This window comes from Myotis myotis, unplaced genomic scaffold (genome assembly GCF_014108235.1).
Source record: "Myotis myotis isolate mMyoMyo1 unplaced genomic scaffold, mMyoMyo1.p scaffold_m19_p_2, whole genome shotgun sequence".
NCBI classification, from domain to species: Eukaryota; Metazoa; Chordata; class Mammalia; order Chiroptera; family Vespertilionidae; genus Myotis; species Myotis myotis.
The window spans coordinates 201,116,576-201,141,121 of NW_023416324.1; the positions used below are offsets into that span (position 1 = coordinate 201,116,576).

At 36.1% G+C, this 24,546-nt stretch overlaps 1 protein-coding gene across 1 annotated transcript in view; it reads right to left on the reverse strand.

Annotated features, from left to right (window-relative positions):
* The window catches only part of TMPRSS15 (transmembrane serine protease 15), a 103,863-nt gene that overhangs the window by 35,615 nt on the left and 43,702 nt on the right, over positions 1–24,546 (reverse strand). The window contains exons 9-16 of the mRNA XM_036352518.1: positions 23,782–23,922; positions 22,947–23,096; positions 14,647–14,752; positions 14,203–14,353; positions 12,185–12,320; positions 6,335–6,424; positions 2,930–3,055; positions 1,066–1,206 (exon numbers count right to left, since the gene is read on the reverse strand). Of these exons, the coding sequence (XP_036208411.1) occupies positions 1,066–1,206; positions 2,930–3,055; positions 6,335–6,424; positions 12,185–12,320; positions 14,203–14,353; positions 14,647–14,752; positions 22,947–23,096; positions 23,782–23,922 (1,041 nt within the window). The remainder of the gene's footprint in view (positions 1–1,065; positions 1,207–2,929; positions 3,056–6,334; positions 6,425–12,184; positions 12,321–14,202; positions 14,354–14,646; positions 14,753–22,946; positions 23,097–23,781; positions 23,923–24,546) is intronic.

The following is a 24,546-nucleotide window of genomic DNA, read 5'->3' on the forward strand; positions in this document are numbered from 1 at the left end:
TTTCCTGCACATCCATTATAGACTCTCACAATTGTTGTCGCTTCTAGTCAGGGAGAGGGTAGATAAAATACAGGTAAATTTTCATATTCGCTACAAAGCTGAAAGCATACAGCTTTCTGTGATGCAGTCACAGGCCCAGGCCAGGTGTGAGTGGAGGAACAGGTATTAGCACAGATGGATGTGGGATTGGATAATAGGCTGGATGAGGATCAAAGCTCCCACCCTACCTCTCTTCTAGACATTCTAATTAAAGACAAACTGGCCACGCTCTCCTAGGGAAAGGAAAGGTAGATGGAGGCAGTAACCTGTATTCTGTCTTTCTGATGTATTTGCACCCAGAGAGAACCACAGAGCCGTGGGCAGTAGCATAAGAAAAATCATAGTCCAAGAGGAGCGGCAAATGAGAAAAAGTTCCCTGTGGATTGTTGAATGCGGAGAGTTATAGATGAATATAAAGGTATAGATGTATCTGTGATGAGCAGGCAGGAAACAATTTTGTTCTTTATCCCCCTGTTAATTATGACATGAATATAATAAAAATAGAAGGTTAGAAGGTTGTGCATACCAGCAAAAATCAGCATCAAATTCCTTCATCCTTCATAGAACTGGCTTTACCCTGCCTGTCTCTAAGAAGTTAATGATGTTAATCTTTTAATTGGATGTTGTTGGCATTCAAACAGCTCACTTGCCTGTCTCCCTGCTGTTCTCTAAAAATGCTCTTGGCAAAGGGTATGTGACAGACAGTCCTCCTTCCTCACAGCGCCAACAACCCCATTTTTAACATTTAAAATGGCCCACTTCAGTAAATAAAATCCACTGACTCTTCACACAGCAGCGAAGGGCCAAATAGATTTGTTGAAAAACAATGTGGATTCCTGCTTTGAACATATTCAGGTAGTGGTTAAATAGATGTAAAGGGAGGAAGGAAATCTTTGTTAAAGATGAGGAGAATGAGTGTTTTATAGAATGCAAACATTGAAACGTATTTAGGCCTTGAAGTCCTATATGCTTTCATCGTTTTGCTCCAAAAGTTACAATGCAACACGTAATCCCAAGTACACTTACCTGGAATCCCCAAGCCATAGCCAGTAGTGAAGTTGGCTTTAAACCCTCTTTTAGTCAGTGCTTTGTCAGTGATGAAAAGCACAGTCATTCTGTTTGTGGTTGAAAACACATCCTTTACTGGGCCAGGTCCTGTGTACACAGCTGCTCCAAAGGAAAACAAGAGATGATCTTTTGGGTCTAGAAAGAAATATACCCATTTTCTCCGTTCCATGCAATGTGTACATTCTTCTACATTCTGGGCACTGCTTCTTGGAAGCCAACTTCTCTAATGATCTTTTCCAAAATTACTTGAGGTTTCTGTGGCTCTATAATTTATTGACGAATTACTCATAACATTCTCTGGCTGACTAGCACCACTACTATTCAAGCTCATGTTATCCCAGAAAAATGGGTATTTGGATGCTTCTAAAGACTGTTATGAAACAGTGGAGAATATAGTCTCCCTTAATAACTTCATCCAAACTTATTTGACATTTTTTGTGAGTGGAATCATTCACCTAATCTGAAGGATGGATTAATTAGAAACAGAGTATATAAATCTAAATGGTAGTTTTCAAATTTTTTTTGCAATAATTCCTGTGATTTGGGGGTTGCATAAACAATGAAATACTCTTTACTAAACATTAAAGGCTTAAGCAAATTAAAAATACATTCGTATTATTAAATAATTTATATTTTGGATCCCTGAAAGCAATTCTGTTTCAAAAGAACTGTTTGCCTACAAATGTGAAAAGTAGGATTCTGAGATCCTTCAGGAATTATTACTTTTCAATAATTTTTGTATGTATAAGTGATGAAATGATAAGAAATTATTTTTCTTAGATCACGAGAACACTGAAGGTTTTATTAGAAGGACAATGTGACGAAAATGTTTTTATAATTGTACATAAGAAAATCACATGGGAAGTTCCTCAATTCTTCCTAGCACTGACCTCCGGGCCTCACTGCTTGTTTCATTGCTTATTTGTCCTGCGTGTGTCTCTCAAAAGCCTTTCACAGGAAGCTCTCAGTCTAGAACTTTGTGGGATTTTGCAGAAGAAACCCATGTAATGGGTTTTGGATTAGTATAACTAGGGAACATTTGCCACCACTCTGCCCCTTCATTACTGTGGAAAGTGCCCTCTATAGTCTTCATTCAATGGTCAAATTTAGATGTGATTGCAAACTGATTGCATCGGGCCAGATTTTATAGAAAATGGTTTAAGTGAGTCCAAAGCACAGTTATAAAACACTTTTACTTGTGAAGTGTGTTGTTCATGCATTCCAGTTGACCCATTACGCATTTTTGTGCTTTAATATATGACTTAGCTAGAGATACATCTTTCTTAAAAATTGGTAGTAGTTAAATAAGGTATCAACTATTATATTTGACAGATAGATTTTTATTAGGTTAACATGTATTTTATAGTCTAGATACAATAATTTCCTTTAGAATAGTACATTTTCCCCACGTTTATTTAAAAATTACTGAACAATAGATTATGGGGGAAAACCAACTTTGGTCAGATTTTTAATCATTTTTAGAAACTTATTAGAAGCAGCTAGTACTAGAGACAAAATAATAATGAATGCAAAAACATAAATAAAATAAAATAATAATGAATGCAATTTGTTTTGTTAGTTTGATATGAAATAAAATTTGATTTCATAGCTATCTTTGCACACCTAATGTGCACACAATACATAGAAAACTGCATAACAGGTGTCCTTAGCTCTTAGTCTCCAAGATGTAATGCTTATTGTAGGGAATTAACACCTGCTAGTAGCAACCAAAAGCATGATTACATTTATTGAGAAATGCTCTCTCCATCAGTCCAACGTCTTGAGCCATACAACCATCACAATATTTAAACTGCAGACTTACCTAAGAGCAAGGACTCATTTCCTCTACCATCTCTGATTTCAACTACATCTGCAATATTTTCTAAGTCAAATTCTTGAAAATGAAGTTGGATGTTCTTTCCCTTTTGTGCATTTAAATTCCAAACACCTGAAAAGTAGTAAATAATAACACTTAGTTTAGAACATGCTTCTTTTTATTTTTCTTAAAAGCCAACTCTCTTGAGAATTTCAAATTACTTTCAAATAATTTTTTTTTCTATTTTATGAAAACCAATACTCCAAACTGTTGTTTTTTCTGTGTATGTGAGAAAATATATTGGTCTAGTTATGAGTATTTATAGTAAAGTTTCAGTAAAATTTGAAGTGATTTACTGAAACTGAATTTGTTTTATTTTACAAAAAGTGGCATACTTTAATCAAAGCTTACACATAGTATTTTACTCTTACAATCTACTAGTACATTTTATAAACATCAAAGATATTAATATTCTAGTTTCATTATCTTATTTCTCATGATTCATTTTAGAGGAAAATGGGGTGATTAAAATGCAATTTGTAGGACAAGGAATCTTTGCTATTTCTTCAAGTGATTTTGCCATTATTTAAACATGTTGTTTACTGGTAGTTCATTTTGGAAAAAAAAAAACCCACACCAAAGAACATTACCAGCCTTAGTATCAATAAACACTCCTTGTTCTTTATTGATTCCTTAAACAATTTATTCTTTAGATTCTGTTCTAGGTCCTTTCCTCATTTTGTATGTGTTCTTATTCACTCGTAAAGAAGATCATTTCTTGGATGTAGTAATGACTTCCAGTTTTCATTTTCTGCACTTTTCTTCTGAAGTAGATACATTATTTATTGTGTATGAATGTATGTATCCCAAACTCATACATGTAATAAACAGAATACGGAATTATTTCCTCCCTAAGCTCATTCCTCTTCTTATCCTTCCTATCTCAGTAAATGGCACCACTAATCATTCACTCACAGTTGTCTACATCAGAAACCTCTGCATCTTCCTTGACCTCCTTTCTCCTACTACAATCATTCACCCAGGCCAGCCAATACCATCTCCTCAATCCCTTGGTCTCATTTACTTCTGAGTCCCCATTGCAACTCCCTGAGTTTAAGTCACTTGTTTTTCATTATCTAATTGGTGAAGCTGATGGCTCTTTTTCCTTGCTGTCTATCTCTGATCCTACAAGCCAGATGGATTCATCTAAAATGCAAGCTTGATTTTGCCACTATTTTCATGTGAACCATTGGAGGTCTCCCCAGTGCTCTCAGAATGAAATCCAAACTGCTTAACATGGTGCAAGATTCCTTCCCTCCCCAATTTCATTTTTTACTGCTCCTTAATTTTGCTTGAAGATTCAAGAAAAAAAATCATGTCGCCTAACCTCTGAACTTCCCATGTGTTACATACCTTTCATGTCCCTCCATAGCATTCTGCCTTTATCCTTATTATGACAGTACCCTGGGCATTTTGTAATCCCTGACAATTTATCTGAAACTTCCTTTAGAATGAATTATGTTTGTTTCTTCTTTACTTACTTCAGTGCCTAACAAATAAAGTGCTCAGTATATGTTTGTTGAATAAATCAATACATTTAATAGATTTCTCCAAATTGTTCTTTCAGTGTTCCGCCCGTTTTCAGATTTTTCAAAGCATTACTTTGTACAAGTGATATGTTTAAAAGATGTCTTCAGTGTGAAGTGGAGATGATAATCTCTGGTTCCCCAAACAAGTCAAATTAAATTAATGGCTGTTTATTATTTTTAAATCAGATATCTCCCTAAAATAGTGACTCTATTATTCTATGAAAGTGATACTTATCTCTGGATCATTTGAAGCAAGAACAGTTGACATTTTCTAACAGCACATTTTTCACTGTTATGGGGCCATTTCTTTCACTGGTAGAAGTCTCTGTTTAGATCCATGGTGCTAACCAGGTGTGGCCATGGGAAAAAACATGTCTTTTTCTCCCACCAAAGTGGAATCTTTGCAGGAGGAGCTGGGAACTGCATCTTTAACACAATCTCTATCCAGCTCTAATGAACTTCTCCACTTAGGAGTAATGATCTATAGATAGAATTTGTGCAGTTTCAGCTAACCCATCTTCTCACTAGACTTAGATTTTTTTTTTTAGTAATTATTATTATTATTATTATTATTATTATTATTACTGGGGGTCTAATTACATTACTCTAGCTGCTTTATTGGCTCTAGGCTATATCTACAAAAGGTGAGGATGTTACAATTGACTCTTTGCTGTTTATACTTTTCACTGACTTTATTCTATGGAATTGCCACCTTGTTATATACACCATAGGCATCATATGTATAATCAAAGACAGTGACTAAGAGAGTGGTATCTGGCCCTGGCCATAGTGGTTCAGTTGGTTGGGCATTGTCCAATGTATCAGGAGGCTGCCGGTTCAATTCTCAGTCAAGGGCACATGCCCAGGTTGTGGGCTCCACCCAATCCCTGGTGGGGGGTGTGCAGGAGGCATCAGTTGATGTTGCACTCTCACATGGATGTTTCTCTCTCTCCCTCTCTCTCCCTCTCTCTCTAAAAATAAATAAACTATTCTTTTTCTTTTTAAAGAGAGAGAGAGAGTACCTGGAGTAAGGCTGGCTCTTTCACTTACTGACTTGATTCCCATTTTAAATTTGAGAAATATAACAGTAACCAGAGGCCCGGTCACAAAAATTTGTGCACTCGGGGGGGGGGGGGGGGGTCCCTCAGCCCGGCCTGTGCCCTTTCGCAGTCTGGGATCCCTCGGGGGATGTCCACCTGCTGGCTTAGGCCCACTCTCCAGGGGATTGGGCCCAAGCTGGCAGTCAGACATCCCTCTGGCAGCCCAGGAGCCCTCGGGGGATGTCTACTTGCCAGCAGGGAGCAGACCTAAGCTGCAGTCAGACATCCTTAGCGCTGCTGAGGAGGCAGCAGAGGCTCCCACCACCACCGCTGTACTGGCAACCATCAGCCTGGCTTGTGGCTGAGCAGAGCTCCTCCCATGTGAGAGCAACCTGACCACCAGGGGGCAGCTCCTGCATTGAGCGTCTGCTCCCTGGTGGTCAGTGTGTGTCATAGTGACCAGCCATTTCCAGTCATTCTGCTGTTAGGGTCAGTTTGCATACTACCCTGTTACTATATAGGATAGGATAGCACCTGCTTGAAAGAATTGTTGTGAGAAGTGACTGAAAAAATTATATTAAGCACTAATAGAGCACCTGAAATAATTGCTTAAAATAGCAATTTATTATTGTTATTCTTGTCGTTATCATTATATTAAGCAATCTCATAAATGTAGATGTATCCAGATGTAACACCTTTGTAATCTACTTCGCTGCCTCAAGGGGACACTTTGATAAATACAGTACAGTTGTTTGCCATGGCCTGGAAAAGAGATGACTCACAGGTAGCCTGATTAGGGTAGTTGTTTGGAAAGTTCATAGAAGTAAATGTTGTATTTGGCTCCCACAGTTCAAAAGGTCCTCCACAGTCCGCTGGAAAGGAAAACGATGAAAAGTCATTAGTAACGTAATGTTAATTTCAGGGAGATAATACTATTTGCTAGAAAATTTCCAATTACATTTCTTGGTTTTGACAGATACATTTTAGAGTATGTGGATGGGAAAATCTTGCAACTTAAGTATAGGAAAAACACAGGCAAACAGGTCTCTTTACTGAAGAATGTCACAAAACCTTAAATATTCCACTGTTCTTTGTGGAGGGCATAATAGTGTATAGCATTTTCCAGAATTATTTGGGCAAGAAATAGTTTTGCTGAACGTATTTTATAAACACACTGCATGAGTAAGGTATCAGTCCTCTGCAGTACAGAAGAAAATGATCACATTGGAACAAATCTTATATCTGCCACTCTCTTATGAGGAGGCTAGTAAATCACTAATCTTGCCATTTTTCTTTTTTCTCCTTTTTTTGGGGGGTGGGGGAGCGTGTAGAGGGGAAGCCTCACCATCCTGTTTATTGAGGCATTTGACTGTCAGAAAAGGGAGATAAACTGAAACTCCACTTGCTTAATAATTGCCATAGAGTGGCCTGTTACCCAACACTGTCCCGGAGACAAGTTAGGATTGAGCTTAATGCAAATTTATTAGCAAAAGAGAGCCCAGATTTCCATTTAAAAGTATGATGCTTTAAGTAGGTAGGTTAAATTTATAATTCTTAGCATACTTATATTGTCATCTTCTTGCTTATTAGAAGAAAATTCTAATGTAACAATTCATAAACTACTGTTAGTATCCCAATTCTTATTTTTATTATTACATTTACGATCAAAAGAATAAGAGTAACCTAATTTGAAAAATATGGAAAACTAGGATAAGTATATATTTTCTTATCATTAAAGCAGGCTCTCCACTGGAATTATTCACTCCCAATAAAATAGAAATCAGATTATAGGAGGGATGATTAAACATCTCCACACCTATGGCAATGCCTCAGTCATTCCCTCTTTTTTTCATCCATCTTTTATATATCATCTGTCTTATTTACGCAGATCCTTGGAAAGTCATGTGCATCTTCCGAATATGTCTGTAATAAGCCTCTTAGATTTGGGTTCATGTTGTACCTGATGGGACAGAGAGGCAGTGGCTGTAGCTTGAGAGTAGCATCATTGCCAACCTACCATGTTCTGCAGGGTGGCAGGACCTGGTCTACCTTACATCCCCCCTAGGCCAGGCTTGCCTGAAACCAGATGAGCTTAGCAAGAATAATAAAACTTCTTACAAAAATTATCTTTTGCAAAATGTTTCCATAACATTGTCTCACTTGGGAAAAGAACATGGGTATTTGGGAAGATGTATTAGAGCTGGTGGATTAAAATTGTCTCACACTGGCGTGGCCCAGTGGTTGAACGTTGACCTAGGGCACATGCCCGGGTTGCAGGCTCGATCCCCGGCGTGGGGCACGCAGAAGGCAGCTGATCAATGATTCTCTCTCATCATTGATGTTTCTATCTCTCTCTCCCTCTCCCTTCCTCTCTGATATCAATGAAAATATATTTAAAAAATAAAATAAAATAGCCTCTCTGAATTAGTTATTTGTCTGTTCAAGCCTTGGCTTTCTCATATATAGAATACATACATATTAGAGATTTTCAAGGTTGTTTTAAAAATCAGACATAATTTATGACAATTGCCTACATATTACCTGGAATATTCAGTATTGGTTTTCAATGCATACTTGTAAATTAGGTAACTACTGTTTCTATTTTAAATGGATGACTTGAGCATTTGAGGTATTCAATTGCTTGTTAACGCTGTATACATTCACTTAGTGTCAAAGTCAAAACTTCAACTCAGTTAATCACAAGTTCATCCCACAGCAGGTTCCTATCTCCTATTGGGTTGATTAAACTCTGAATCATTTTGACCATCTGGTCTGAGCCACGGGCAGAGTTTAGACCGAGCCTCAATAAGTGGCGCTTGATGTGTATATGACATATTCTTGATGGGTATAGACAGAGAAGGAGGGAAGAAGGGAACATAAATGAAAGCACTAACAATCAAGGTCGATCATGAATAGATCCAAAGGGAGGAGAGCCCTGTACACAGGACACGGAAGAAGGTATCTGAGACATAGAAAGAGTGATAATGGGAATAAGGACAGGTTTCCCCCTGGAAAGGGTGAGAGAGGCTGAGGAAATCGATGCTCCCACAGCGGCATTCCCCTCCTTGATTTTGTGAATAATTGCCATGCAAAGGTTTCTGTCGAAGAATCTACTACAACCTCTTAACTCCCATTCACTTAATTTTAATGAATCTAAGTGCCATGAATTTCCTTCAATTCACAATAAACCCAGGGAGAAGAGAGTGTAACTATAGAGATAAAAACAAAACAAAAAAAAAACACTGAAGAGTGAAGACTGGGGAAAACCAGTTCTTCCTACTTCACAAGTTCAGCCATGGTCAGTGTGGCTAGTGGGGTTTTTGTTTTATTTTGTTTGTTGTTTTTGATGATCATTCTCATTTTCTCTTCAGGGAATAGAAGAATTTCAAAATCAGCTAGTCCTACTGGCTGACATTTTAGAGACTGTATTGAATTTTCACATAACTAAACACTTAACAGCACATTATATGTCAATGAGTAGGTAGGACTTAAATAAACATACACCCAGAACCCAAATGTTGCCCAGTGTAGCTGTTAAGCTGTCAAGGCAGGCAATTTAGATAGCATTTCTCCGTTGAACAGAAGTCTTGGAAAATTCATTCCTTTAAAATACTTAAGAAGTACTTTTTGAAATGCATTTCAAATATATCAAATAACTAACCAGTGGGATACATCTCTGATCCTTAACTTGATAACAAGTTTCAATTACCCTGAATACAAATAACTAGGAAGAATTGACAAAAGCACTTTCACCCATTCTACATATGATGACACCGTTTATTTTAATGGGGTGTTGCTGTAATGGAAATGTAGCCTGTGCTTCTTAGTAGAGGAGCCAAAGACTCATGAAATGTAATTCTGGATATCAGTAATGCTGTGTTATTAGATAAACCACCTCCATACAGAGAAAGAGCTAAACAGCCTGTCTGGTACAGGGAACTCAATTCCACCACACTTGTTAAACTCTTTCATTTATTTTTTCTTGGAGCTGTTCTTTTGATTAAATTCTTACTATGCCAAATAGGGGCCTCTGACATGCATGAGATATGTGTCAATGTAGAGACATTTACTCTCAGGTGAAAAGGTGGACAGCCCAACTTTCATTTACAATAAGAGGGTTCAAATTAAAAATGTTTGGTAAAATAAACATCATTATCATAGTAATACACAGTCATACAGTATTGCAGGAAATATTTTGAAAGTTAAAGTTGCAATATAAAATTTCTCATCCAAATCTGTGCTTAGTTTATGAAAATAAATATTTCTATGGACAGGTTCTAGGGCCCAGCCATAATGGTAATATTTGTATTCAATTTATGACAATAAAGTTCAATTGTCATTCCTTGTGGTTTATATTGTACTTGTAATAGCAATACAGCCAATAACTCTAACAAGTAGGCTATTCATTTTAAAAGTAAAAAGATAAAAAAATAAAGTATCCCAAAACACACTTATACCAAAGTATATGAGTAAACTTAATATGCATTTGCTAGGAGTTTGAATATCAAGTCACATAATAATACAAAAGGCAAGTAGTTCTGCTGAAATATGGGAAGGGAGGCCCTGGCCAGCAGCCAGCAGCCGGCAGCCACTACAGACCCTATCCGTGCATGAATTTTATGCACTGGGCCTCTAGTCAATTATAAGAGAGGTAGATAGGTACTGATTCATTTCTACATGAAGAATCAAAATTAGATTATTTAGCTCTAAGTATAATGCCATGCCTCTAAAACTTTACAAGTAAACATTTGTTTTGTCTTTGGAAATGGAAAATGGCTTAATAGTGGCCAAATAGAGCAAAACCTGTAGAAATAAAGGGTGACTATTAAAATAGCTAAAACTATAGTTTTTTTTCTCCCCCCCTTAATTGCTTTTTTCCCCCAAATATATTCCATTGATCTTCCACAGAGAGGAAGGGAGAGAGATAGAGAGTCAGAAATATTGATGAGAGAGAAACATCAATCAGCTGCCTCCGCACACCCGCCACTGGGGATGTGTCTGCAACCAAGGCATATATGCCCTCGACTGGAATCGAACCCAGGACCCTTCAGTCCGCAGGCTGACTCTCCATCCACTGAACCAAACCGATCAGGGCCCCCCTTAATTACTTTTAACAGTCACAGAAACAAGTCAGCAGATTAAAATATGGATTTGTTTTGTATATACCTATTCTATTTAGTAGGTGTTTTGTCAGGAGTCATCCCAATTGTGCTGCAAATTAGCATGATATTTGTGTAATGACATGTTTACTTTTTAAAGTGTTCTCAATACAATACCTACATTTAAATGATTTGTGCCTGTGTCACAGGGCAAGAATCAATCATAGAGCAACTGAAGTCATAAAATGGAAGAATTCCTGAAATTATGAAAATGGGACTTACATGTCCCCATACTGGGCACAATGGGTATCCCTGAAAATATGGGAGGAAAGGGATTTTTTCTACTCAGTTACTTTTCTGGGATTACTTTCTTATTTAAATGCACAATAAGAACTAAAGAAAGGCTATTAGCCAGTCAGCCAAGGTTTCCTTTTATTTCTGCTGAAACAAATCAGTGATCTGGAACCAGGAAAGCTCTGTTCAAATCAGAATTTCACCGAACCAATTGCAAATGGCATTAGAATGAAATTGTTCGGAATGCATTTGATGGCAATTAACATTTTCTGCTGTGCTAAATATTGCCCTGCAGCGAACCATTTGGAAACTGGAACGAGTATTCTCTGGGAAAATTCGGAAGTTTATATGTTAAAATCAGATAGGTTAAGCTTCCCTGTGGTTAAAATATGCAGGGATATCTTAGCTCCTTGGCACTGAGGTATTTTCTTTCTCTCTTTTGACTGGAATAGATATGAGGACAGTGTGGCTTGTATGAAGTTTTAAAATGGGAAATAATATTTAAAGTTGTATTTCTGTATATAATATTATGTACAAAAATGACCTCAAATTTCCTATTTTAGATAAAGAGATTTGTTACTTTAAAAATATCAAGCTTATGACTATGTTGTTCCCACATAAAACTGTTTTCTTCTTGACGACTTACTGATGAACAGAAGAAAATGCTGGCAGGAAGGATTACAAAAGAAATCCATTGTTTTAAATGATTCTAATATCAAAATAGCAAGATATTGCTAATACTTGGTACCCATAAGAATTATTTTTCAAACCAGCAGTGATTTTAATAATTATAATTTGTTTTTGCTTTTAATTTTTATTTATATTAATTATATGTTTATTTTTCCATGTATCAATGGTTATTGCTACATCTCACATTTCTTATATGGTACTTTGTCCATAGTAGATATTTATAAAATTTGACTGAGTGTTTGAAATATTAAGGAATTTATGTATAACCCCTTCATTATTTTCAAAAACAAAAATGTCTCAAAAAGGTGATGCAAAAAAAAAAAGAAAAAAAGAAAAAAAAAGGTGATGCACAACAATGTACTGAGTGATTTTAATTATGGTTTCATGTATATAATATGTAATATTTTGCTGGCTTCCACTTTACTTATATTGTAAAGTCTTAGATCTCCAGTGAAAAAATATTAGACCAAGATAAAAAAAAGTCAAAGAAAGATCTTCCTGAAAATATTAATGACTTAATTAGGGAAAACACACATGAAGGCTACTTACTAGGAAGTTCTGGTGGAGGAGTTGGAACCAAAGTTGGCTCGGGGTAAAGACTGACATTGCAAATCCCACGTGTTAGGCTAATGTCATCCAACGCGATATCACTCAGGAGCTTGTTTTTAAAAGCACTAAAGGACACCTGTAATTCAGAGAGGCATGTGAAAGGCTTCCACTCCAGCATGCTCTGACTTGGTTCTTCTTAATGGCCCAATATTTTCTGCAGAACCAGTACTGCCATCTCCAAATATCTGAGAACAGGTTACTGCACAGGGAAACGTTGGTGGATCATGTTTTTCAAGGTCTTTCATTTGCACCCAGCTCCCTTATTCTGTGTTCACATTAGTCTAAATTTTCAATAGTGTCTCCCTTCTGAGTTAGGCAACATTGCCACAGTTTCTCTCTCTCTCTCTCTCTCTCTCTCTCTCTCTCTCTCTCTCTCTCTCTCTCTCGATGCTGTCCTACTCCACTGTATTCTGTATTATATATACAATGTCCAACAGGGGGAAGCAAACTTCTTCCGGATTCTTCCTCCAACAATATTAGATATCCAAGTAGCTGTCTTCCTTCTCAGAGCATATAAGCCCTGCAGAGAAGATACACTGATTCGATCACTGACATTGGGAAGAGGGGGGCAGGGGAAAATATGAGTATAATTTGATCATTTAGGGCCAGTTGATATTGGTTGTAGTTTACCCAAAAAAGGTGTGAGATACTGTGTGAGGGTGATGCCCAAAGGACACAGAACTAGACTGGAGAGAAAGGTCCATATGAAATAAATAACTATAACTGAATATCTGTTATATGCCAATTGCTATGCAAGGTACACACTTTATACTTTATCTTATTTCATTTTCCCAACATTATTATACAGTCATCTATTCATGCATTTGTTCATTCATTCCACCTACTTCATGGCTGGTGCTATTCCAAATCAAGATGATTCCCCCCCCCCTTTCATGTTTGTGCAAGCTGAATTTCAAAGACACATACATGATTTGTTCAACATGTCACAACAAAGTGCCAAGACCAAGGTGACAATATTTGTAGAATTTCAAGCTGTCACCCTGCTTGATGAGCCACTGCAGTGCTTACGTCCTTGCTTCTGCTCGTTCCTGTGTTCCCTTGAGGTTCCATTTCCTTTACCCTTCCCTGAATTATCATAAAGCCACCAAAGATGGAGAGAGAAAAAACTTCTCAGAATGGAAGGAGAGAATCCAAAAAAATAAAGAAAAGAAAAAAGGAAAGAAAGATGGAAGAAACACACGTGAGGGTCATTGATTATCGCCCACTTTATACAAAGTCACAGGAGAAAACTGAAGGCTTCCTAGGACAACGTCGATCCAAAAATACATCTTCTAAAAGTTACACTCTCTTGTCTGAAGTTGCCCAATTAAAACATTGTTACTTTGGTCAAACTATATCAGCCCATATTTTAATTACAAATGCCTTTAGGAAGAGAACGCATTAAGCTGTTATCTGAAAAATTAACTCACCCTAATGTGAAATAAATGATTGGAGATTTCCCAATGACACAGCTCATAGAATTTGTTTTGAAAGAAAATGCAGATGAAGTCAGAGTGAGGCAGGGTGGATGGATACTGACAGGTGTGGATGTGCTAATAGGAAAGGATATTCCCCAGAAAAATGCATGGCTGATATGGGTGGTATTTGTAAAAAGTTGGAAGTCTAATTAGGCAGGGTCATAGGAGGATACAGTTAGCTTGTGCTAGGATATTGCTGAAAAAAGCTGAAATATCTTACAAAGTTTCCATGGATTGTATGGCTCTTTATAAGTAGTACTATCCTGAAGCGAATTGTTCCCCAATAAGTGGTTTTTAATAAGTCAATGAATAAGTAAAAATAGAGGCATTCAAAGATTAAAAATAGAAGATGGATTAGGAAAGGGTCTTTGCTATATTTAGAAAATAAATTGTTTTTCATTATGTCACCATAAACTATAATTACATCACCACCTTTAGAATACAAATAAATGATTTTAAAACACAAAATATTTTGCCAACCTTAAATTCCACGGTTTCATTTATTGTTACTTGTCCATAATTCCAATTATTTCCATAATTTCCTTCCTTTTGGAAAACGATTTTCTCCATGTTTTGGTAACTGCTGATATTAATGCTTAATTTATAGACATTTTCGCCATACATGTGATACCTAGTTTGGAAACAAGCAAAAATGACTGGATTCCTACAACATTAGAATAAAGGCATTTATGGGTTCTTCTAAATCTGTAACTGTCTTTGAAATACCCCTTTTCCCCTTGTGAGGGAGTTGATGGAGAAGGGGTGGGGAGTCTCCCAACATCTTACTTCTTTATCAATTGGAAAAGTAATGGCGAATTCATCGACACTTGGGATAACATCCTAGAGAAATCTGAGCCTGGCAACATGAGAAAGGCAATGTTACCCATTAAATAATATGGTATTTAACACGGGGCCACAGCATACCAGAAACTAAGGCAGACTGGTTCCAAAGTGGGGTTCAAAGGGAGGCTTAAAAGTCCTACTCTTTCTCGTCTCCCTCCTGGTCCAGTTGGAGTGGAAATGTAAAATCCTGTAAAACCAACAAAAAAAGTTTTTCTTCACTTAAATATGTGTATTTTCATTACATGAGATATTCATAAACAGAAAAGAACAACTTTAAAGTGAAAATCTAAGGAAATATATGTAGGTAGAGCACAACGGACATTAGACTGAAACCCAGAAGGCACCGTCTCTGGCACAACAAATAGTTATTTAGGAAAGTCACTTCTCAACTCTGGACCTTCCATTTATAAAGCAAGAGCCTTGCACTGGAGCACTACCAAGAACATATCAAAGTCTGTCTTCCTGATTGGCTTGATGTGATTGTTTTATCATATTATCACGTCCAGATACCTCTTTATTTCCCATTTATTAGATGATTAGATGTTTTAATTATTTCACTCCTTAGAGACCGTCAGTCCATGAGATCATTTAGAGATAGCAGTGGAGTAACTCCTGATACATGCAAGTATTTACAGATTTGAAGACAAAGTCAAGAGTTTCGAAGACCATCAGATTTGTAGTCCATTGGCTGTACTGTATTTTTCTAAATAAGAAATCACCTAATTTTATAATGGTTTCATCTTCCATATTTCTTTGAATGATAACTAATCAGATCACAGAGAAGCAGATAGCATGCTAATCCACATAAAAGTTTTCTAAATAGCTCAGGTTACTGCAAAAAGGACTCTCAGATCTGAAATTTATTATTCCAACCAATGATTTTAGTCATATGAAGTGTGGAAAGAGTTTTTGGGGTAAGCATAACTTGAAAAAATTTTTAGGGGAGTTTAAATAGTTTAATTCTTAGTTTGCAGTTCAGACATTATGACAGAAAATAAGAATCATGTAACAAAATATAAAACAAATGAAATAGTAGATAAATCTAATTTTATTGAAATGTAACCCTATATAATAAAAGGCTAATATGCAAATCAACTGGACAGCAGAATGACAGGTCACTATGATGCGCACTGACTGCCAGGGGGCAGATGCTCACGGCTGGCGAGCAGCAGCACTAAGGATGTCTGACTGCTGGCTTAGGCCTGGGAAGTGGGCCTAAGCCGGCAGTTGAACATCCCCTGAAGGCTCCTGGACTGCGAGAGGGCACAGGCCGGACTGAAGGATCACTCTGAGTTCACGAATTTCATGCACCGGGCCTCTAGTTCTTTATAGAGTACTAAAATTTAGTGTTTATTTGAAATCAAGCATCTTCTCTCTTGTGCTTTCCAACATAATTTTTTATAGGCAATGTGATATATAAAATTGACATTTATTTATAACACACACAAAAAGGACAAGGCATGAAGAAAAATGCTGGTAGAACTACGAATACATATATCAGAGTATATTTAGAACAGTGAGACAAATAAGTATTTTATCAAGGTGTAATTCTAGGAAAATATATTAATAAATATAATATAGTTGTATGCTTTGGATTTAGATTACAAAATATAAAAGAATGAATATTTAACATTTTGTATTATTAGCACATTATTTATATTTTACTGTATATAATGCTGTAATATTTCATGAGTACTTATTTTCTTTTATCCATAGTCAGTGCTTAATTATTTAACTTATTAACAAAAGTAGTATAAATACAGAGGAGATATTTAAGAATTCACTCTCCAAATGCCCAACTCCAAATTCCTTTTGTGTTGACCTTACTTTTAGTTGCTTAGTGTATAGTTGAGGAGAAAATAATTGAAATACCACTGAATGCCAAAAATAAGCACTGAAATGGCTAGCCAATTCAGAAATATTTCTAGTTAGCTGAAATTATATGACATAAACACACATTGTGCTCTTACTTATGTATAGCTATATTCATAGCCAATTGTCAAATTTGAAATATTTTGAATTTATTGTTTACTTATTAAGCAGTAATACATTAGTTTCTTTGTGTGATTTAGATATCATGATGTTATGAGTTTTATATCATTATCCAGATAAAACATAATCATGTAGACTGTAGTACCTTATGAATTTTGCACTTCAATATAATTTTCTAGTCATAGTTCTTATAATTCACTTACTTACATGAAGCACTTCTACAAAATTAGATTATTTTAATTGTCAAGATCCCAAAATTTTATAACTTTTTTTCTTGTTTTCCTATTCTTTCGCTTTCTTTTCCAATTGTACCTGTCAAATCCTATTAATTTTTGAGGTAATTTAAATCAGATTACTATCTCCTTCAGAAGGCCTCTCTCGGTCTTTGGAATTAGATGTGGCCACTCCTTTTTTAGATTCTCAGTTACAAGTGCACTTCTCTGATGTCACTTAAAACTTGTGTATGTTTATGTCTAAATGTGACTTTTTAAATTTGCTAAAAATTTATAAAAAGGAAAGATATTTGGTAAATTTTTTTGATGTTAATCTTCACCTGAGTATATTTTCCCATTGACTTTTAGAAAGTGTGGAAGGGAGGGGGAGAGACAGAGAAATATCGATGTGAGAGAGACACATTGATTGGTTGCCTCCCACACTGGCTCCAACCAGGGAAGGAGTCTGTAACTAAGGTATGTGACCTTGACTGGAATTGAACTTGGGATCCTTCAATCCATGGGCTAATGCTCTATCTACTGAGCCAAACTAGCTAGGGCTACTTTGGGTAAATTTTTGAATTTTTTTATATGGATTAGCTGAATGTTCTTTAATGTTACACCATGTAGATTCAACTACACTAATTTGACTTGATTTTTCATTTTTAAATTTATTGAAGTACTACACAAAGGAATGGTTAAATAGACATTTTTCATTACTATATGAGAATTTATATACTCACATGATAATTTCTTTTAAAATCCTTCAACTTTCTTAAATGTCTTTGGGAGCTCTTGGAATTAACTGAGTCATCTTAAAACCCAGAAAGTTGAATACATTTTGTCAATTTAAGCACACAGTGAACCTCTTTCTTGAGGCTTTAGGTTTCTCTTATAACATCCTTCTCTCTTTTCTGTTAATTTGTCCATGAACTGACCCTAGTCTTCCCCCACTCAGGATCCCAATTAAAGAGAAAAAAGCACGGGATACATGCTGAAGCTGATGTAGAAACAGCAGCAACTCAAGAGATAGGAGAACTTTCTGGAAATTTAGAAATTCTTCTCAAGAAGAAAATAGGCTGATATAAGTCGCTTTGTAAGTTGTGAGTGCATATGTAAAACCAACTGGACCCAGTAGATAAATATTGAAAGTTTTAGGTTGGAGAATGATCCAAATTTAGATTCTATTCATATTAAAAAGTAATATGATTTTCTAAAATTCAACATCACAGGAAACATAAAGAAATAAAGATAATTACTTTGAAAGCAAAAGTATTTTATAAAAAATAACCAGTTATTTTATAAAAAAGTTTATATGCTAAATGAAATGCAGATATCTAAATGATTTAAATTATTTTTGAAAATTCAACAATATAATATTTTCCTCCCCAGCACACCACTTAGAACAATACCACAGCCAATATGTGTCTGTTGAGTCCTTGTGGCGTGAAAAGAAAATCATCATAATACCAAAAATTATATAGCACATTTCATGTGCCAGCCATTTTTCTGTTTTTAAAACATAATAATCAGTTTAATGCTCATAACATGCCTCTGAAGTCAGGGTCTATTACCATCAGCCCCACTGTCCCGATGAGAGAGCTGAGAAGAGAAGACAGGTAACTTGCTGAACTGGCAGAGCTGAGACTTAAACCTCGCTAAGACTTCAGGGTCTCTAGTGCAATGATCTTTCCTACTACACTATGCGAACCTCCAAACACCAGAAACAACTGTGATTTCATTGACAAAGGCCAACCAAGTCTGTCTTCTTTAGTGACCTCTACACTTCGGAAATTTTCAACGTTACTAACCTCATTGTCTTTAATTGTTCTGAACAAATGGGCGACTTCTGAGCACCCCGAGCTGCTGCCCAGAATCTCCATCAATGCCCTTTGCTTCTGAGAGGTTCAGAGGCACGCTGAGCTTTTAGTGCAGAGATTCAGGAGCTGGGGCTCCACCAGGAGAGAGTGCCTCACAGAAACTCAAAAAGCGAAGGGCCTTCGAAGTGCTTCCCCAAAGCAATGTCAATGCAAAGGTTATCTGCTCCATTCAGACTTTCCTGTCATCCGAAGGGGAGGCAGAGAACAAAAACCCCTGCCAGGAGAAGGGGAACACACAGCAGGAGAGACTGAATTCTCTTCCACTTCAGAGGTAGATGTTTTGACATAAAAAGCAGGTTGGAAGAAAAATGCCCCAGTGGGGTAGGGTGGGGCGGAGAGGAAATGACTGGTAGATTAGAAAACCGCTGGTCTGAGCTTTGGAGACCTATGGAGCCCTATCATCCATTCTCATTACCCGGCTGCCTCTGTGGGCTCTGAACTGCTCCCACTGGTCTCCCTTTAAATAGCTCCCGCTACACGACTTTCTCCCGAGAGTTCATTTCTGACCCGACCATTTAAAACCTCTACCTGACATTCGACCTGCTTCGCTTTGGTCAGTTTCATCTTGTTTCTTCAGTTATTTAATCTGTTGGCAAGCCACACCATGTCTCTCCTGTAATAGACTTACAGTCTTCAAACATCAGTGAAATTGTTTTATCTCTTATTCTGATCACATAAAAGTAGAAAAATGATAATTTGAACATCAAAGATTTTCAACTACATAAAAGGCGCCTGTCACTGTGAATAGCTATACAGTAAATGCTTTCTGCACTTTCCTCTAACTACTCCTGTTCAAGTGGGGGAGAGACTTCTTTTTATTACAGTAAAGGGAAAAAGTGATCCAATTATTTGACTGTTTTAGGTCAGTCTTCTTTAGAGGGTTGGGGTGATTATCACTTCAGAGTTAGTCTTCGAAGCTGTGTAGATGACAAATGCATCCACGGAGAATCGAGCCCTGAGAAATAACTTATTCAAAGAAGATTAATTAAGACTATGAATGTCATAATTTTTAATATTAAACATATTTGGTTTATTGGGATTGGCCATCTATGCAGAGTATATATTCTTTTGTTCGTAGGTCCACACTGGTAACTCACTTAGCAGTATCCTGTTAACTTTCAGATTTTATACAGACTCTGACCTTCTAGCCACATCTGCTGCCACTGATCTGACAATCCCATGTTCTCCTCTTGGGCTCAGGCAGTAGCCTTCCTCTAGTCTCCATGACATCATTCTTGCCCTTCAAACTATTCTACCAGTCAGTGTGAATCTTGTCACCCCTATGCTCAAGAACCTTCCATAGCTCCCCATTTCACTGAGAAAAAAAAGCCAAAGCCATAGAAGACCCATTTTATCTGAAGCCTACTGACTCTGTCTATTTGCATTACTCTAGCCTGCTGGTGGCCTCCTGCCTTTTCTTCTAACAGGTCAGGCATGCTCTCTTTGCCCTGCTTTGGTCCCTCTGTCTGGAATAATCTATATTTCTAATTCCTCCAATCCCTTACAGTTTTGATTCAAATATCACTTTTTCCATGAGCCCTCACATGATCACCCTATTTTAATTTGCAACATAGCACCTCAACACCTGCCTTCCCCCTGCCCATACCAAACTGTATATTGTCCCAGAGCACTCATTCACATTTAATATGCTCCCAAAATGTAATCAGATGTCATGCATATGGCTTATTTTCTCATTTTCTTTGCTAGAATCTGTTCCATGACAGCAGAAAAGCTGGTTTATCTTGTTCACAGATATATTTTGAGAGCCTGAATAGGGCCCGGGACTCAGCAGGTTCTTCTTGAATAAAGGAGGAGATGAAGAACTTGAATGGGGCTTTTTAGTGATGAGCATGGAAATAGATGAAAAGTAATTACTTTCTACTAAGAAATATTTTGATCAAGTTGAAGTAGTGTGATGTACCATATTGTGTTACTCTAGGGATGCCATTGTTTAAAGGGTACGGATTAGTCCGGTATGTTTCTACCCTGAGAGAAAACTAATTCTTTAGTGTCCTCTTACTAGATGGAATTCACATTTGCCATTAAATCAGCCATTTACTTTTCAGGTTATAAAAAAAAGAATATTGTTCTTTGTAAAAGAAGTGGGTATTGATAATCAATTATAATGCACATATGCGCAGATCCTTTTTATGTTATAAGCAATTTCATTTAGTCAATAACTCACTAATTAAGAAATGATTTATTGAGTCAAAATTCTACATTCATTTATATATTCAAATATTATTTTATATGTATATTAATTAGATTCAGGTACTGAAAATGTACTGAGAATTAAAAGATTAAAAAAGAGACAATATTCTTGCTCCTGAAAAGAACACTGTGGTGAAGAGAAACAAATAAGAAAGCAAATATAATGCCATGTTATAAGAAAAACAAAAGAGGTGTTTATAATACTTAACAGAAAGGAGGGTTTTAACTTGGAGGTTCTGGACAGACTTTTTAAAAATACATATATTTTTATTGATTTCAGAGAGGAAAAGAGAGGGATAGAGAGATAGAAACATCAGTGATGAGAGAGAGTCTATTGGCTACCTCCTTCACATCCCCTACTGGGAGGGATCGACCCCACAACCTGGGCATGTGCCCTTGGCTGGAATGGAACCTGGAACCCCTTCAATCTGTAGGCCGACGCTCTATCCACTAAGCCAAACCAGCCAGGGCTGGACAGACTTCTTAAAAGTAGTGATACATAATCTGTGTCCTTGATGCCTAGATTAATGCATGGTTAGAGGAAGATTTTTGTACTTTTTTAAATTGAATCATACTCTAATCAGTAACCTACACACAAATCATATTGTAGGATGGATTTTTGTCTAAGAAAATTATCTAAATGCACAGATTTCCATCTTTTTTGTAATTTCCCTTACTTGTTAAGATCTACATTACCTCTAGATTTGTAACTTTCTATTCAGTGATTACATTTGGTATTATGAGGACACACTTCCAAGGTTTTCATGGGTAGTCTTTCTACTATGATTCCTTATCTCATGATAATCCCTGTGATTTCTGGTTTTATCAATCAAATATTATTATCTCCAATGTTAATGTTTCCACTGGAAATCCAATTCTAATATCACATTCACATGAAAAATGTACTTACAAATCACAACACTTCTTTAGAATGAGCCCTTCCCTAGTCCTTCTGCTATGGAGTGAATGATTATATACCCTGCTCCCTCGTCCCCCCTCCCAATTTATGTGTTGAAATCCTAATCCCCAATATGATGGTATTTGGAGAGGGGGCCTTTAGGAGGTAATTAAGTCTTTAGGTTGGAACCTTCATGGTGGGATTAGTGTCTTACGGAAAGAGACAGGGAGAGAGCTTGTCTTGCCTTTCCCTTGCCTTTCTCTTTCCTTTCTCCCTTCCTCCCTTCCTTCCTCCCTTCCTTCCTTCCTTCCTTCCTTCCTTCCTTCCTTCCTTCCTTCCTTCCTTCCTTCCTTCCTTCCTTCCTTCCTTCCTTCCTCCTTCCCTTCTCTTCTCTTCTCTTCTCTTCTCTTCTCTTCTCTTCTCTTCTCTTCTCTTCTCTTCTCTTCTCTTCTCTTCTCTTCTCTTCTCTTCTCTTCTCTTCTCTTCTCTTCTCTCTCTCTCTCTCTCTCTCTCTCTCTCTCTCCCTACCAGAAAAAGCGTTCTCATGAGAACCCTACCAGGCTGGCACCCTGACCTTGGACTTCCAAACTCCAAAACTGTAAAAAATAAATGTTTGTTGTTTAAGTCAATCAACTAGTGGTCTTCATTATAACAGCATGAAAGGACTAAAACAGCTTCTCATAAGTAAATCTGTCTCTATTTTAAGATAGCATGATATTGCACATTAAAAATTCTAAGGCATTCTTAATAACTATTACAGCTAATAATAAGTTCAACAAGTCCATATGGTACAAGATAATATAAAAATGAATTGTATTTCTATCACTAACAATGAACAATCAGAAAATAAAGTTAAAGCAAAGTAGACCAAAGTTCAGAAAAGTTAATGACCTCACACAAGTCCACTTAATTGATAATAGGGGCCAAATCTAGGGGACAACCCGTCTCCTTGTGTCTAATGGCCTTTGTGCACTTTTCAACATCTTGTGCAAATATAGGGAAAATAATATATTTCTGAAACACCCATTTTTACTTGTCTGAATATTTGATAACCATTTTCATTTAAATGCATTGATTAGTTTATGATTTATAAACAAATGAAAATCTGAAAAGACTGTCTTACATTTTATGCTAGTAAACAACATACATAACTTTCCTTTTGGTTTATGAATGAAATATGAATTATACCTGAAGCATTGCCAAAAGTGTGGTCAAAATCTGGTCCAGTGAAAGGAGGAAAGGTATTTCCCTGAACCCTTTCCCATTCATTATCATCGTTTAGGTCCTGCATCCAGAAACAAAAGCCATCTTCAAAATTACAGTTAATTTTCTCATAATCTGTGAATGAAAAAAAGAAAACATTTCAAGTTTAGTCTACATGTGACTAGTTGTAACAGATTGCATTGAAAATAATCTAAGCTTATAGAGGTTATAATTAAGTGGCATACACAAAATCTTCCTTTTTAATTTATCTTAACTCTGTTTCACTTCCTTTAGTTAGAAAATCCAGCTTTTTGTGCCAACTGTTTTAGAATAGTATCTTTCTTATACTTCATTAAAACGTTAGCAAAGATAAGCTTCTTGGTTTTTAATTTTACATCTTACCTCCACTGGCTTACCTACATAAACTTTGTCCCATATTTTGCTTTCTCCCTATTACTAACTTTGGTATTCTAGTAAAAAAGAAATTAGTGTAGAACATCCACAGAATTACTTTTATGCTAATTTAAAAACTTTACTTTGAATTCTTGCAGTATATAAAATTTAATTATTTTATTGATTTATATTTTCCCTCAAATTGGTTATCTGAGTCTTTTGAAGAATATTAACTATCTTCTAATTGTTCATTCCTTTCTAAGTATTAAGTAGAGAGAGGTATACATAAAAGATACTCATTAAAAAACTTGTCTAATAAAACAGATTACAAACTTGTTCTAAAATTTTAGGTTCTGCAACTCTTAAAATTCCATTACAATATTAAGATATCTGGAGGTGCGAAGGCTGAAGAATAAATAATACTTACTATTAAGTTCTTTGCTGTTAAATGCACTGTATGTTGCATGAAAGCCAATATAATCATTTTCATCTGATTCTATAAGAAAGGTGGCAGTAACTTGGTTGGAAAAAATTCTAATTGTGCCAGGATTTCTTTCTGAGAGAGAAGCTACAAAAGAAAATGAAAGTACATATCTGTTTATCCATCCATTCATCTATCCATCCATCCACCTATTGATCTACCAATCTACTATCAACCTGTCTAATACCACTGAGGTAACTAAAAACATTGATCATAGGATTAATTAATTTTATTTTAAATGACTCTTCTTCTAAGCATTAGAAAAACAAATTATTATACATGTTTATGGCTTGAAAAAACTACATTTTAATTTTTAATTACTTAGCTACACCATATACACATAAATATATGCATTCTTTACTGAAAAAAAATTTGTTTAAAAAACATGCTACGCTAACAGGGGCTAAACTCTGTCACAATAATAGAAACAAGGTACTTCTTTGATTTTCTATCCATATACTAGTAACTGTAGGACCTCAAGATAATATGTGGTGACTTCAGGATTTTTTCTACTTTATGTTGATTTTGTAATATTGACTTACATTGATTATATTATTTCTATTGCATATTGATTTTATCATTTTTGTCTTGACTTTAACCTATGTAAGGAATATTTTTCCAGACTTATGATTCTGAAGAGTTAGAATAGTGCTTGGGATATAGAAAGTACTCATATGATGATTTACTAAAATTGTTGTTATATGAAATTTG